The sequence below is a fragment of the Macaca thibetana genome, chromosome 5, assembly GCF_024542745.1.
Source record: "Macaca thibetana thibetana isolate TM-01 chromosome 5, ASM2454274v1, whole genome shotgun sequence".
NCBI lineage: Eukaryota > Metazoa > Chordata > Mammalia > Primates > Cercopithecidae > Macaca > Macaca thibetana.
Window position 1 is genome coordinate 145,161,149 of NC_065582.1, and position 15,223 is coordinate 145,176,371.

Below are 15,223 nucleotides of genomic sequence, written 5' to 3' on the forward strand. Positions count from 1 at the left end.
GGGATACAGAGTCAAACCATATCGTAGGGACAATTTACCCTTCAGGTAATTTGGATTTCCTAGACTCAATGGCTTATAGTGAGAACTGACATCAGTCATGCTAACCCTATGGAAGTCCCTGGGAAGTTTCTGGAATAGGATACATTAATTTCATTGAAGACAAAACGGGGATCATGTCGACTTTTTTCTGTATAGAAATATTGGGTTCAACGTATGCTGCAATAATCATGCCTACTTTTGTATTCCCCTACAGAGCCAAGCACAGACCCTTAACCATACTATGTACTCAATAAGTATTTGCTAAATAAATGTTCCCAAATTGCAGGCAAGTGTGTCTTTTATTTTTCGTTATAATAACCTTAAGCAATAATGCTTTCATCGGAACCAGGGAAACCTGAAATAGCCTCAGTGTGAATTCTCTTCTGCCCCCAGAGCAAATGAGTGAGAGAAGTCTCTGGATTTAGCTACCTGAATTCTAATTCCACGTCTACCACTGTGGGCAAGTTACTCACCTCCTGTGCTCCTTTTCTCATCTGTAAAACAAGAATAATCATATTATCTATACTTCTTACACTTGTTATGAGCAGTAATTGAAATAACATACAAAGTACATAAAGAGAGCTTTGAGCCTAAAATGAGCACTAAGTAAATATTAGGTATTGTTGTATTATCTGCTGGCTGATGAGCCTAGGGTAAGTCACTTAAACCTTCTGTTCTATAATTTCCTCAGGTGTAAAACAGAGAGTGGGAACACAGTTCCACGGATCCTCCTGCTCTAGGACACAGAGAAGAGGACTGCTAAGGAGTCCAACACTCCTGACTTAAATTTGACAGGAGATCCCTGATGGTAATTTTCTGATTGTTGGTCCAAGAATGAAGAAGTAGGCAAAATGTTATGGTCTCCTGTTTTCATCTCTAATAGAGATATATTAGGACTTTAGTGATAAAATCTGATAATGCCTAGCTAAGAGGAAAAGATGGGTGATTTGTAGAGAAAAATGAGAGGGCACTGTCAGGCAAAGCATTCACAAGCAATACTTATTCAATTTTTGCAGGATGGGGAGAGGCAGGTGCTATTCTCCAAAGCACAGTTGCTTTTCAAGCCACTGGTATATTGGGTTTCCCAGAATTTCTCAGTAAACTACAAATTCAGGACAATGGAGGAAAGAAATTTGCTCAAATTTTTAGCATCTATCACTATAAATGACTCAATTCTACCCTTTTGTGTAGGAAAAATATTAAAATCCATTTGCAAATATCTGGGCTGGTTACTTAATTTTGAGAGATACTTGCTTCATTTTACAAGCTGTTTATGGGATTCTGATTATCTATGCTCCAGATACATCTCTGGAAAAGAATAACACATCTGGAGTATGGATATCAGGATAAAGACAATAATGGGTAGCACTTACTGAACATTTACTGTGTGTGCATACACTACAGCCCCCCATATATATCCTCTTTTATCCATAATCTCTTGAATAGATTACCACCAACTTTGACAGATCTAGGATACTGAGTATGGTTTCTGCGACATGGACACTATCACAGAGCTGGTAGGTGATGGCACAGAGATTTGGTCCAAAGTCTATAAAGGCCACAGTCTATGCTATAAACCTTCAACTACTAATAACAGAAGATGAATCTTCCCAACTTAAGCACAGTGTTTGAAGTTTACAAGACAATCCTTTGCAGTGTTCCACTGGAAGAGGATAACAGACACATCTTCAAAATTGATGCTGCTCGATTTAATCTAGTTAAGAATGCTATAATTGGAGAATCAAATCCTTTCATAACATTCTGCCCAGTGTACTCTCACTGATTGTGTCATTCCAAAGTTCTTTTCTATCAAATGTTTATCAGTTCCGATAAAAGGGAAAGCAAAAATCACCCCTCCCCCATGACCCAGAAAGAGCAATATTTTTCTCCTTGGTGCAAATATCCAAATATCTATTTAATAATTCTATCAAATCCTTAGCCCTACAGAAGGGAGATACAGGAATCAACACTTATTTGCAGATTCCAGCCTGAACTTTCCTATTTTAGACATTTCCATACCAATAATCATTGCCACAGTGGACTATGCAGCCATCCAGATACTAGGGGTAACAATTTTGAATTTTGCTACAGATTTTGCTATCTAATCAGCACAATTTTTAAAGTCTAAATTAATTTATTCTAGGACAGAATGACTGGACCCATGCTAATTCTCATGACAGATCAAAAACAATTTCCTTTTTGTCTCAGCGTTGCACCAAAATTGTTATCCTACTACCAATACTTATTGACACTTTTCCTTTTCCTTTTATTTCTGGATAGGAACTCAGCTAACTGAAATTCTCTCAGACTTCTTTAAATATTACAGGAGACAAGGGAAAGTTAAAATACCACTCAGAAAGCCTGACTTGTCCTCACCACACTAGAAAGGGGAAAGTAGGGAAAACTTCTCATAATCACTCTACTAATCACTCTACTAATGGTGAGACAAAATTTTTAAAAGGAAGCAAAAGGGATGACAGAAAGTTGTAACTGGAAACTGAATGTGCAAAGTGGAGGGAGGTTGCCGAGCCTCTTTTTCAAAAGAAGTAGGACAGGACGGTGACTCTTTCATGCCCATGTCTGGCCCTGGCACCAGGAACACCTGAAAAAGGGCACCCTGCCTACTTCTGAACACTGCTCAGAGGCTCACGACAGAAACAGAAGCAAAACAAAGCCCCAAACCCACAAGCAATAATGATACTGCCTATGAAAGAGGGTGAGACGTGCAGAAAATGTTTTATAATCAGAATTCTCTCCAGACAGAAGGCTTTTTAGAGGCCTTTGGGGAGATTTCGGAGGATTCTTAAATACCATTTTCAAGCAAATGTTTACTGAAGTGCATGCTCTTGTGACATCCGTCTATTTCTTCACGGTGTAATTAGGAGGCATAAAGAATAGAATTGTTGGTTACTTTTCCCATTCTGCTGTTCCCCTAGTCTCTTTTTGATCAAATTCCCAGTAGGAATTTAGTTCTTCAACATCAGTGGAATTTTTGTAGAATATCCACTTCTTTTTCTTTCCCATGGTACTTGTCTACATTTTTGTGCCCAAGAATATGAACTTAAGATCAAGAGAGATTTAAAGAAATTTTGTAAACTGTTTTTTCATATGAGATAAGGCACACAAACCTCCCCCTTGAAAACCATAAACAAGACTTGAAAGCCCCATGTTTATTTACAGCCTTCTCAAAACCAATCACACAAGAGCAGCGACTATACATTCTAATTAGTTCATCTGTATTCTGCTCACGCATCGCCATGCTCAAAGAACTCTAAAATGTTCATCATCATTTACGAACAAGCCCTGACTCACCAAGATTTACAAAGTAATCAGCAGCAAAGTTAATTGGAATCTAGATTTTCTAACACCTACAGAAAAATCCATGCAGTTCTGGAGGGGGAAAAATACAGCCAAGGAAGCAAGACTAAATTTATGTGCAGCATTTCTAAACTGGAGAGAAAGGAAGGGAGAATAATGTTGAAAACATTTAAATCTGTGTGAGCACAGTATTGTTTCTTTTCCCTTCACATTTAGGTTGAATTAAACAACACAGGGTCAGACAGAGCCTGGCAGCTTCGACAGATCCAAGTCAGCACTTGGGCTTCTCATGGGTCAGAAACATCCTGAGGTGGGAAAGAATCAGAATAGTTGTTTTTTTGGTTTGTTTGGTTTGTTTGTTTTTTTGAGACAGGGTCTGACTCCATTGCCTGGGCTGGAGTGCAGTGCTGTAATCATGGCTCACTGCAGCCTTGACCTCCTGGACTCAAGCGATCCTCCTGCCTCAGCCTCCAGAGTATGGGACTACGGGGGTGCACACCACATCCGGCTGATGTTTGTATTTCTGTACATCCAGGGTTTCATGATGTTGTCCAGGCTATTCTTGAACTCCTAAGCTCAAGCGATCCACCTACCTTGGTCTCACAAAGTGCTGGGACTACAGGAACATGCCACCATGCCTGACCAATTTATTTTTATTTTTTATAGAGACAGGGTCTCACTATGTTGCCCAGGCTGGTCTCGAATTCCTGGGCTCAAGTAATCCTCCTGCCTCAGCCTCCCAAAGTGCTGGGATTATAAGCGTGAGCCATCTTGCCCGGCCTCAGAATAGTTTTTAACCCAAGCACAAAAAAGACAATAGAGAGGCAAGTACACAAGGATGAAGCTTACACAGAAGCACATTTGAGGGAGGGGAGGACCGAGGTTTTCATTCATGTCTATGTACTTCAGAAGCCTGGACTTTCACCATTAACAGAGTGCTGCTTTCCACTGTGCCCTTATGCTTATATAAGATAAATGACAGTCAGACTTGTGTGGCCCTAAAAGCCTTGTGCAGGAATTTGAAGTCTTTCACTGCTGCAGTGAAAGGGCAGAAGAGTAACAGAATCCCTCACTGTGCTTTGACACAGGAGCTTCGACAAAGGCCAGGAGGAACAGAAAGGAAAGGGTAGATGTGTGTGTGAGAGAGTGAGGACTTAGAATCTGCAGAACTTTGCAACAACGAGATGGAAGGGTGAGTGCTGGGAACGCCTCCAGGATGCTGGCTATAAGAATTGTGCTGCCAATAAAGGACATAAGGTGTTAAGGGAAATGAGAAATGCAGATGGAGGATTGGGTTGTGCGATTCATTACACTTTGGACAGTTTGAACAGAATAAAGTGGAGAAATTGTCAGGAACACAGGAAAAGAAGTCTAGGTAGTACTTGGAAATAAGCCCTGGAAAGAGATCGGGACTATCAATAGAGACTTGGGAGTTTTTGGCATATGGACTTGGGGTTCCTTAGCATATAGACAGTGGTTTAAAAGAAGAGAGCAAGCAGAGTTGTCAAGAGAAGAAAGATAGAGAGAGGTGCACAAAAATCAAAGACAGAACCGGAAGAATAGCTGTGTTGGGTAAGGGTAGGGTGCATATAAAGGCAATGTAGGAGAGCTAGAAGCTGTGGTGTGGCAACAGTCAAGAAGCAAGCTAATTTCAGGTAGTGACTGACTAATAGTATCAATCACATAGGAGGTAGCTGATGGGGGTTAGTGACTCTGAGAGTAGGTTTAATCCCATGAAGAAGTGGAAATCAGACTGGTATAAGCTTAAGATGTGAGATGATGAGGGATTATGATGTAAATGGAGACTATTTTTGCAATGAGTTGCACATGAAGAAGAGGATGAAGAAAACGGGAGTCGGAGCATGCAGCCAGGTTCGGGAAAGGGGGATTTAAGAGTAAAAGAGGGCTTAGTAGCTTTGTAGACCGAAGGGTAGAAGCTGATGGTAAGATGAGGGGTGGAAAATGTGAGAGGGATGGACTATAATAGTGGGGCTTGGTTCAGAAGATTCTGGAAGGAAGTAGGATCAAGACAGGGAGGAGGCACCCTTCTTCCTGTACAACTTTGGGAAAGAGAACAGGACACAGGTTACATGGACCATCTAAGACAGAAGAAGAAATTGAAGGTGCTCCTGTAAAATAACTTGAAGCTGGACTTTTGATTTATTTTTATTACGTTTTAGGGGGCAAAAACAGCAAGGATATTGTATTTTAAAATCTACACTTCTTAGAGGATTGTATTTAAAAGACAACAAAAATTGCCTTCCACACATATTGTCATAATCCCCAGCCCAGCTCTATCCTGCCAAACTAATCTGCCAAACCAGATAAAAGATTTTTTTTCAGCCACGAAGACAATGCCCTTTTGGACAATACCAAAAAAAAAAAAAAAAAAAAAAATCTGTAGGTGTTTCACAAAGCTAAATTTCTGCATTAGTAAGTCAAACATTTATCATAATATCAGATGGTGAAGACAAGTCTGTTGAGATTCAAAATCCAACAGTTTTAACAAAGAAAGAAGCTCTGCTTGCCTTGAGATTATATACAGGGACCCTCCTCTTCATAGCATCGACCCAATCATTCATGAGCTAGAATCATGCTACATGCTGAAGGAGTTGATAGAAAATGGTCTCTACATTTCAAAAAATGTACTGTCCCAAGGTGGAAATACACAAATGCATCTTTCATAAATACAATATGGCTGACATCATCGTAGAAAACTGGACCATGGGAGTGGGAACCCACTCAGAAGTGCCTAACGGGGCTTCAGTGAGGTGATGTGAGCTGGGTCTCCAGGGCTAACTTCAGGTTTGCCTCTTCTCTGATGAGGGAAGGGCCAGGACAGTCATGGTATTGGGAGGTGGAGGAAATAGAAATGAGGGACTGGAAATGAGGCTGGGCAGACTGTGGAAAGAAATATGGATTGTAACCTGCTGGGGAACAGAACCAATAAAGATTTTGAACTGGAAAGAAGCATAATCAGACATTACTGCCTAATTTGTCTTAAACCATTCATTTAGCCAGTGGCTTAAATGATACCCTCCTATACACCGCCCCTCTATTTGGTGAAATTCCCATAAGATCTAAGGCAGGCATCTCATTCCTGCCTTTACAACTCTAAGAGACAAACTTTGAAGTTTTTTTTTTTTTCAATGTTGGTATCAGTTTTTATGACCTTTAGAGAAGAGTGAAATGATCCAAGAGTTGTCACCAAAGCGTCAAAGTGACCTAAAAGCACACACTGTTTATGGGTGGCTGCTACTTTGTCTGATGTGTATGGAGCAGCTTCATTTAAAGCTTTATACAAACTGACATCCAGGCACCATGAGGAGTCCTTGAGGAACGTGAAACACCATCATCACCAGGCTGACACGTGTGGCCACTGTGATAAGGTAGATAATCTGCAACCCTTAAAACCTAGCTATTGGACATCAAGTTTCAGAGGAGATTGAGTTGAGCATGAGGATATGAAAAAAAAAAAAAAAAAGTGTGTGTTGGTGTCAAGGTCAGCTCTCCAGGATTCTTATTCAGACCCTAACCTCACAATTAAAGCTCCCACAAAAGCCCACACTGATTGGAGCCACCTTCACTAGAGGGTACTTTAGGACCGCCCTTGGCACTTCCAACCTGCCAGACTACCTTCACCCTATGTGGCCTAGGTAGGGGTTCCTTCCATGCAGTGTCAGGAGAAGTTTCTGGTAAATCAAGTTTCCCTCAGCACCTTACATTTCTAGTGGTGTTTTAACACCTCACTGATAAAAATTGTGCTGGGTCTGCTCGCCAGGCCACCTTTAGTAAGAATTCTCCTCACCATTCTAATTACACACACACACACACACACACACACACACACATACACACAGAGAGAGAGAGAGAGAGAGAGAGAGAAAGCTATAAAGATTTTTAAAACACACACATTTTAACATCTTTGCTTTAGACCTATTTATTGAAAGAAAAAGCCTCAGTTTAAACTTCCCTGGATACCTTTTTAAAAATCATCTCTTCTCTCGATTCTTGTAAACTCTAAATATATGAGAGAGTGGAGTTAGGTATATTTTTAGTGTGTTTTATGCACACTAGCACATGAGGCTCCCTTGTATAACCCTTTTTACGAAGCTTCAAAGGTAATTTTACACTTATCTTTGCGTTTATGCCATTGTTGGTCATGATGACCTTATAAATGGAGGCAACTCCTCCATCCTGGTATTGATGCTATGGAAAAATGAGAACCACTTTATAACAGCCCACATGATGATACAATTTGCAACATTAGAACACAAGGAAGGTCTGTGTTCATCATGTGTCAAGATTGTCAAGCAATCAATAATCAGTGCATACAGAACTGTTTTTGTATCCCAAAGAAATAGAGATAGATTCCTGGAATAGCCATTAATGACAGTTAAAATAAACAGAATTCTGTGTAGAATGGCTGCTTTAATAGCAGATAGGCTATATAAAGAGCTCTATTAACCTAGTTGGATGCTGTATGCCAAATACTTTCCCTTATTCAGGGGAGATTTCTTAGAAAAAGTAGATCCTGTGGTGAATTTTAAAGAACAGCAGTTATATGATTTTATCTCTTAGAAACCTAATCTCTTAGTTTCAAAAACACTCCCCAAATTGCTTGGTTCAAAGGGTAATTCCCAGTTTGTTTTTACCAAGATTATGTCTCTACAGAGAGAAGCCACAAGACAGGAGGAAATACTCAGGCTTCCACAAGTTCAAAGTCAGATGGATTCAAATCCCATCTCAGCTGCTGCTTAAGATATGAGGCTTGACTTAATTCATCTAAGTCTCAGTTTCCTCCACTGTAGATGGGGAGGTGTAATATACTTCCTAGGCAAGGTGCAAGCAATAGATGTAAACTGCCCAGTGCCTGGGCACATCAGGGCACTCAAAAAATTGTAGCTAATTTAATAGCAGAGTTAGTGATCAAAAAAGTAGAACCAGGGACCTTGACACTGGTAGTCATCTCTGTATGTTATGATATTTTCTTTTGTGTGTGTGTGTTTTGGAGTTCTGCCCTTCTTGCCCAGGCTGGAGTGCAATGGGATGATCTCAGCTCACTGCAACCTCTGCCTCCCGGGTTCAAGCAATTCTCCTGCCTCAGCCTCCCAAGTGGCTAGGATTATAGACATGCGCCACCATACCCAGCTAATTTTTGTATTTTTAGTAGAGATGGGGTTTCACCATGTTGGTCAGGCTGGTCTTGAACTCTTGACCTCAGGTGATCCACCCGCCTCAGCCTCCCAAAGTGCTGGGATTTGGCTAACTTCTTTTTTCAGATCATTTTCCAGATGTTTGCTCTACATGTTACCTTTCAATGAGGGCTCTGCCAACCACTCTATTTAAAATTACTGGCCAGGTGTGGTGGCTCACGCCTGTAATCCCAACACCTTCGGAAACCAAGACAGGCAGACCCCTTGAGCCCAGGAGTTCAAGACCAACCTGGGCAACACAGTGAAACCCTGTCTCTACAAAAAGTACAAAAAATAAAATAAAAATAAAAAATAACCAGATACTGTAGCATATGCCTGTGGTCCCAGCTACTCAGAAAACTGATGTGGGAGGATTCACTGAACCTGGGAGGTCGAGGTTGCAGTGAGCTGTGATCACACCACTGCACTGCAGCCTGGGCAACAGAATGAGACCCTGTCTCAAAAATAAAATAAAATAAAATAACACTCTACAGTCTTTCATCTCAGCACTTTACACCCTTGTTTATAGAACTTGCCGCCTAAATATATAAGAAAAAAAATTCTTGCTAGTTTTACTGTTATTATCTGTTTTATCATTAGAATGTAAGCTCCTCAAGAGCATTTTGCCTGCTGATCAATTTCCAGTACCTGGTGATTTTCTGATATTTGTTCAATGAATGAAAAAACTTCACCTAGATTTGTTTTGCATTTTGAATGCTGGATTAGTCAAAAAGGGGTGATGCTTCCTCCCAGTACTTATACCCCAGCTTTAGAGTCGGGCAACACCGAGTACACTGCTAACCAGGTGTCCTTAGAACCAATGGAAGGCGGTCAACTAGCTCTAACATAGGCACACCGTGTAGTTGTGAGTGACAGAAAGCTTTGATAGGCTTCAGTATTCACCACATGCTCTTTTGCCTAAAATCCTTCACACTTATGCCCTTCAAGTGGCACAGGGGAAAGATGTTTGAACTTTCCATGAAAATAGTAGGACACGCTTGCTAAACCAACACCACCCTGAGTGTGATGTCAATCAAGTTCATAATGTTCAACAGAAACCTGCTTTTTGCAATTTGTGAACAGTTTCACATCCGCTAACTATTCATGCCTTGTTCGAGCAGATGTGTCAACATCTCACCAAAACCCCAAATATCAATCAAATGGCAATGACTGGAATTTTAATCAACTACAGGAGTTCTCAAAAAGAATGGAGAAGACTCCATGGCAACAAACATGTCACAAAGTAGATAATGCCTTTTAATCCTGACTATTGAATCTTCGACATCTATCCTACCCTTCTGCAAGTAGAGCACAAATTCTACAAGAGCAAGGACTATGTTCATGTCTTGTTCCCTGCACAGTGCCTGGCACCTAATAGGGACATGATAAATATTTATGGAATGCATGAACGTAGTTAATTCAAGACATATTTCAAAGACCCTTTACAAAACCCAAATGACACGGTTCAAGGACTAGGCATGAAAGACAAAGATTTTTTTTCACAGGATGGATGAGACTTGGCAGCAGTATATATGGCAAAAATCTGAGAAGTTTTATTTTTCTCAAGCTTAATGTGAGATGAGGGCCAACTGTGCAATTCATCTGCTAAGTAAGCTAATCCCATCTCAGCCTAAATTAACAACTAATAGAAGCAGTGTGTCCAGAGGATAGGAAATAATGGTTCCCCTGCAGTTTTTACTGGTTAGACCACGCCTGAGGAAGGTTGTACAGGTCTGAGTGCACCTTTTAGGAAGAAATACTGATATAATGATGAGTAGTCCAGAAACAAGGTCTCATGGGTGACAGCAGAAGGAACTGGGAAGCATAAGCACAAGCCTGGCATTGCCAACTAGAGTAAGATAGGTATGTGGAGCAGTCCCTCATCACCCATCACCTTGGCCAACCTCAGCAGAGCCACTAATCCAGCCATCTCAGGTGCATGAGCAATGAACACTTGTTTTACAGCCCTGAGGTTTTGTGATTGTTGCCTAGTTCAATTGCAATAATAGATAAATGACAAAAAGAGAAACAGTGGAAGATCTATTAAATATGAGTGGAAGCAAAATAGTTCCTTTTCCTTAGAAGAAGGGAATGGAAAAACTGATTCAAATGGCTCTCAAGAAGAAAACTTTGGATTCCGAAAATTGTAGTTTTATAAGGACTGAAGCCAACCATGAAAAGAACAGGCTTTAGTGAATTTGAGCTTGGAAACCAACAAAGCTGGCCACCGCACAACAGCTTCTCCAGGCCCAGGTGCTGAACCTGACTTGCCCTGGCCTAATATTGCTGAGCTTGAGAATTCATTTAGGTCAAGGATATTATCTGTTTTGTTTTTATGTCCCTACATATTGAGATAACAGCACAGGATCTGGTACATAGTAGGTATGCAATACATAGTAGGTAAACTAAAAATGAATGGAAGATGCCAAAGCTGGCCTCCAGTCCCTGGATCCAAGAGGGAAGATGACTGAAACTGGCTCAAGAATCTTTCATCAGAGGTCATCACCTCTGACACCAACATCCTTTTGAAATAAGCCTCCCTTCCTCCGTTCTTTCATTCCTATCATTCAGAGTTACCACTTTCTTTTAATCACCATGAAAATGGATCCCAAGTCCTTTACCAGGTACACACGGACTCTCAAGACTTAGTCCATATCTCCCTGCCCTCCTCATCCCCCACCACACCCCACCTCATCCACTGGTCTAGTGGTGCCTTGCACACTTTGCTCCATGTTTCTATGCCCTCCATCACGTTGTTCTATCTGCCAGGCACATACATACCACCTTTTTCTTTCTGCCTGGTGAACTCAATTATCCTTCAAGACTCACCTCCTGTGTTACTTTCTTTAGAAAGATTTCTCCAAATTCCCAAGTGGACTCAATTAAGGTCCTCCCCTATATTCCCACAGCACTTTGTGAATATATCCATCTTATCACCTACCATGCTAAACTGAAATTGTCTGCCTCCTCCACTACATAGTTCCTCAAAGGTGGAGACCATGCCATTCATGGTTGTAACCCTGAATGCACAGTGGCTGGCACGGTAGACACTCACGTGATAACAGAACTAAACTGGAAGTCAGACAGCTGCCCATCACTGCAAGAGATCTCACAGAGACTAGCTGGCCATCACTCCAGAAGGGAGAGAAGAGATTCCTGTAGCACCTGGAAGGCTGATTATACCAGTGGCACCTAGGGTCACATTAACCCCATAATTACATGATTTTATAAATCTCCATTCAGATTTTGGGAATTACAATAGGAATTAAACACATAAGCACTTTGCACTTTTATTTTTTAAACAGTTCACCTCAAAGAATTAAAATTCCTAAGGAGATAACTTTATATATTACTTCTATGAGCCATGAACCTGAACTTTCAGCTCATAATTCTTAAAGTCTGCCTTACCTCTGATTACATAAAGCTTTAAAATTATCATAATCATTATAATCAAATAGTAATAAGGACATAAAATGCAGAGCCTAGCAGAAAGGCAAACAGATTTCAGCAAATATTTTAAAAAGCTATTTTATCCAAGCTCCTGAGAAAAGGACAGCATTAATAAAGAACAGACCAAGTGTCTAGAAGAGGTAGTGGCAGGGTAATTTGAATATTTTGTGGCACAAAATTGTTAAATATCTATGTTTATAATTTTTATGGATTGGTGAGCAGCAGCCTAGGACAACAGGAGACAGGAAAAGTCACTGATTCCAAAAGAACATGAGCCATTGGGGAAAGTCTCCAAAGTAAGGCAATGGCATTTATATTGGGCCCTGAGCTCATGATTTCAGCCTTCTGGAGTGTTCTTGCTCTCAGATGGATCCTGATGCAAGCATGGCACATGCCACGTTTTAAAGATCAGTATATGGAGATATAAAGGATGCATCACATAGAGGGGCTGTCTACAAGAGAAGACGGTTCTTCTTTTCACAGACTCTTCACACAGCTTATGAACACATAGTGATATGGTTTGGCTGTGTCTCCACCCAAATCTCATCTTTAATTATAGCTCCCACAATCCCCATAAATTGTGGGAGGAACCCAGTGGGAGGTAACCGAATCGTGGAGGCGGGTCTTTCCCATGCTGTTCTCCTGATAGTGAATAAGTCTCATAACAAGATCTGACGGTTTTACAAAGGGGAGTTCCCCTGCACACACTCTCTTGCCTGCTGCCATGTAAGATGTCCCTTGCTCTTCTGCCATGATTGTGAGGCCTCCCCAGCCATGTGGAACTGTTAGTCCATTAAACCTCTTTCCTTTATCAATGATCCAGTCTTGGGTATATCTTTATTAGCAGCATGAGAACAGACTAATACACACAGAAAGCACTTTCTCCACTATAACAGGAATTGGCAAACTTTTTCTGAAAGGGCCAAATAGTACACATTTCAGGCTTTGTGGTCCATATGTTTTCTGTTGTATCTACTCTGCCACTGCGGTATGAAAGTAGCCATGGATACTACATAAATGAGTGAACATGGCAGTGTTCCAATAAAACTATATTTATAGACACTGAAATTAGAAATTCACTTAATTTCCATGTATTATGAAATATTCTTCTTTTATTTTTTCCCAACCATTTAAAGATATAAAAATTAATCTTATCCCATAGGCCATGAACAAAAGGGAGCAGGCTGGTTTGGGCCTGCAGGGTATAGTTCCTTGACCTCGGCTTCATACAAACACTCTAATTTCATCTTGTATTTGCATCCTTGAAGTGCTCAATGCCAGCAATACAGCCTACCCCTGGAAGATGCCCAGTATTGACCATTCGAACTTGATAAAAGTAAGTGCTAACTTCATGATACAACTATATAAAGTAAAGCAAGCCTTACTAGTGTTATTCTGTCCTGAGCAACTCCTTTAGAAAAATTTAAGAATCATGCACTTGTTTGGAATGATCTCTGAGCTTAGCAATAGAGGGCAAGGCTGTTATAAATGTCCATAATTATGAAAGTTCAACTAAACTCATGAACTCTGTAGATATTGCTGGAAGGATGAAAGACATATTTCCCCTCACAGTCCATCTGTATTTTTACCTAATTACACAGCTGGCTTGACAATGACTTTAGAAACTTACTTTTCATCTTGAATGGGATCAATTTCCTATCATGGAGGAAGAAAGACAGAAAACATTCTGAATTTTTGGAATCAAAGAGTTAGTCTCCAATATGAATACCTATGAAAGGAATTTATTTTAAACCTAGATGTTAAGAATAACTTTCTTCCTCATGAGAAATTGACTATGTCTGATGGAAGCTAAAAGTTTTGTAATTAATCATATTTTCCTTTTTGCTGTGGCTGCCAGGAAACTCAGAGTAAAGTGTGTGCCTTGATTATAAAAATTATATTATCTTTTGGTTACACTGATAGTTTCCATAGTCAAAGCTTTTACTTTTTCCCCCAACTATAACTTAATATTTTTATGTTTCAAGTCCTTTGTAGAATAAGAAGGGGTACCAATTAATTCATTAATTCTCTAATCTTAGTAAGCTTGCATTTCTACTCAGCAACACAATCAATCATGTTAGCAATACACTCACTCATATCAAGATGAGTCAAATGAATAATTTCTTTCAAATATCTCTTTTCGAGGCTATCTTTCACTTCTCCATATGTTTCTGTTCTTCATCTGGCTGTTAGTTTTTTGTTGCCATGGCACTTAACATTTATACAAACAATAAAAAACAAGGAAACAGTTCCTGCCCACTTCCTGTCAACTCTTATCTGAATTTCAGGCCAAGTGGTGTATGATTGATTCCAACTTGAGGCACCCAGAGATGGTGAAATGAGATGGCCTTGAGCCGTTTAATCCAGAGCATTTTGAAAGTAGAAGGCTCTTTTTTTTTTTTTTTTTTTTTTTTTTGAGACGGAGTCTCCCTCTGTCGCCCAGGCTGGAGTGCAGTGGCCGGATCTCAGCTCACTGCAAGCTCCGCCTCCTGGGTTTATGCCATTCTCCTGCCTCAGCCTCCCGAGTAGCTGGGACTACAGGCACCCGCCACCTCGCCCGGCTAGTTTTTTGTATTTTTTAGTAGAGACGGGGTTTCACCGTGTTAGCCAGGATGGTCTTGATCTCCTGACCTCGTGATCCGCCCGTCTCGGCCTCCCAAAGTGCTGGGATTACAGGCTTGAGCCACCGCGCCCGGCCAGAAGGCTCATTTTTTAAATACCTAGGAGAATAAAATGAGCTAAAGGTATCAAATTATTTTTCCTATTGATTCAGTCAACAGGTATTAATTGATCACCTGCCACATGTGCTAAATTAATACCTGTTGACTGAATCAATAGGAAAAATACATACACACAATATAAAATTAACCCATTAGATTCTATATCAAATTTTGAGTCTCACCTTGTAAACAGGGCAATTAATTTTTAAATAGCAGCATGAGGGAGAGTGGGCATAAGAAATGGCAGCCACACCGAGGATACTGGGGGTGAAGCCTGCCGTCTCTTACAATTTGGGTACATGGCCAAGTTTTATTGTTACGTTGGTACAAAAGTAATTGTGGTTTTTGCCATTACTTTTAATGGCAAAAACCACAATTACATTTGCACAAACCTAATATTTCAGACAGCATTCTTTGAAATATAAGACAAATCCAACAGAAACTAGATTAAACTGTAATATCTTAATAAAAAGAATCTACATATAAATCATGTGTTGATTA

The 15,223-nt window shown here is 40.3% G+C and overlaps 1 protein-coding gene across 16 annotated transcripts in view; it reads right to left on the reverse strand.

Annotated features, from left to right (window-relative positions):
* The window catches only part of LIMCH1 (LIM and calponin homology domains 1), a 344,225-nt gene that overhangs the window by 135,761 nt on the left and 193,241 nt on the right, over window positions 1-15,223 (reverse strand). For 8 of the 16 annotated variants that reach the window (XM_050791190.1, XM_050791189.1, XM_050791193.1 and 5 more), the window contains exon 4: window positions 513-533. The exons of the other annotated variants lie outside the window; for them this stretch is intronic. In XM_050791190.1, the coding sequence (XP_050647147.1) occupies window positions 513-533 (21 nt within the window). The remainder of the gene's footprint in view (window positions 1-512; window positions 534-15,223) is intronic. 16 annotated transcript variants of the gene reach the window in all.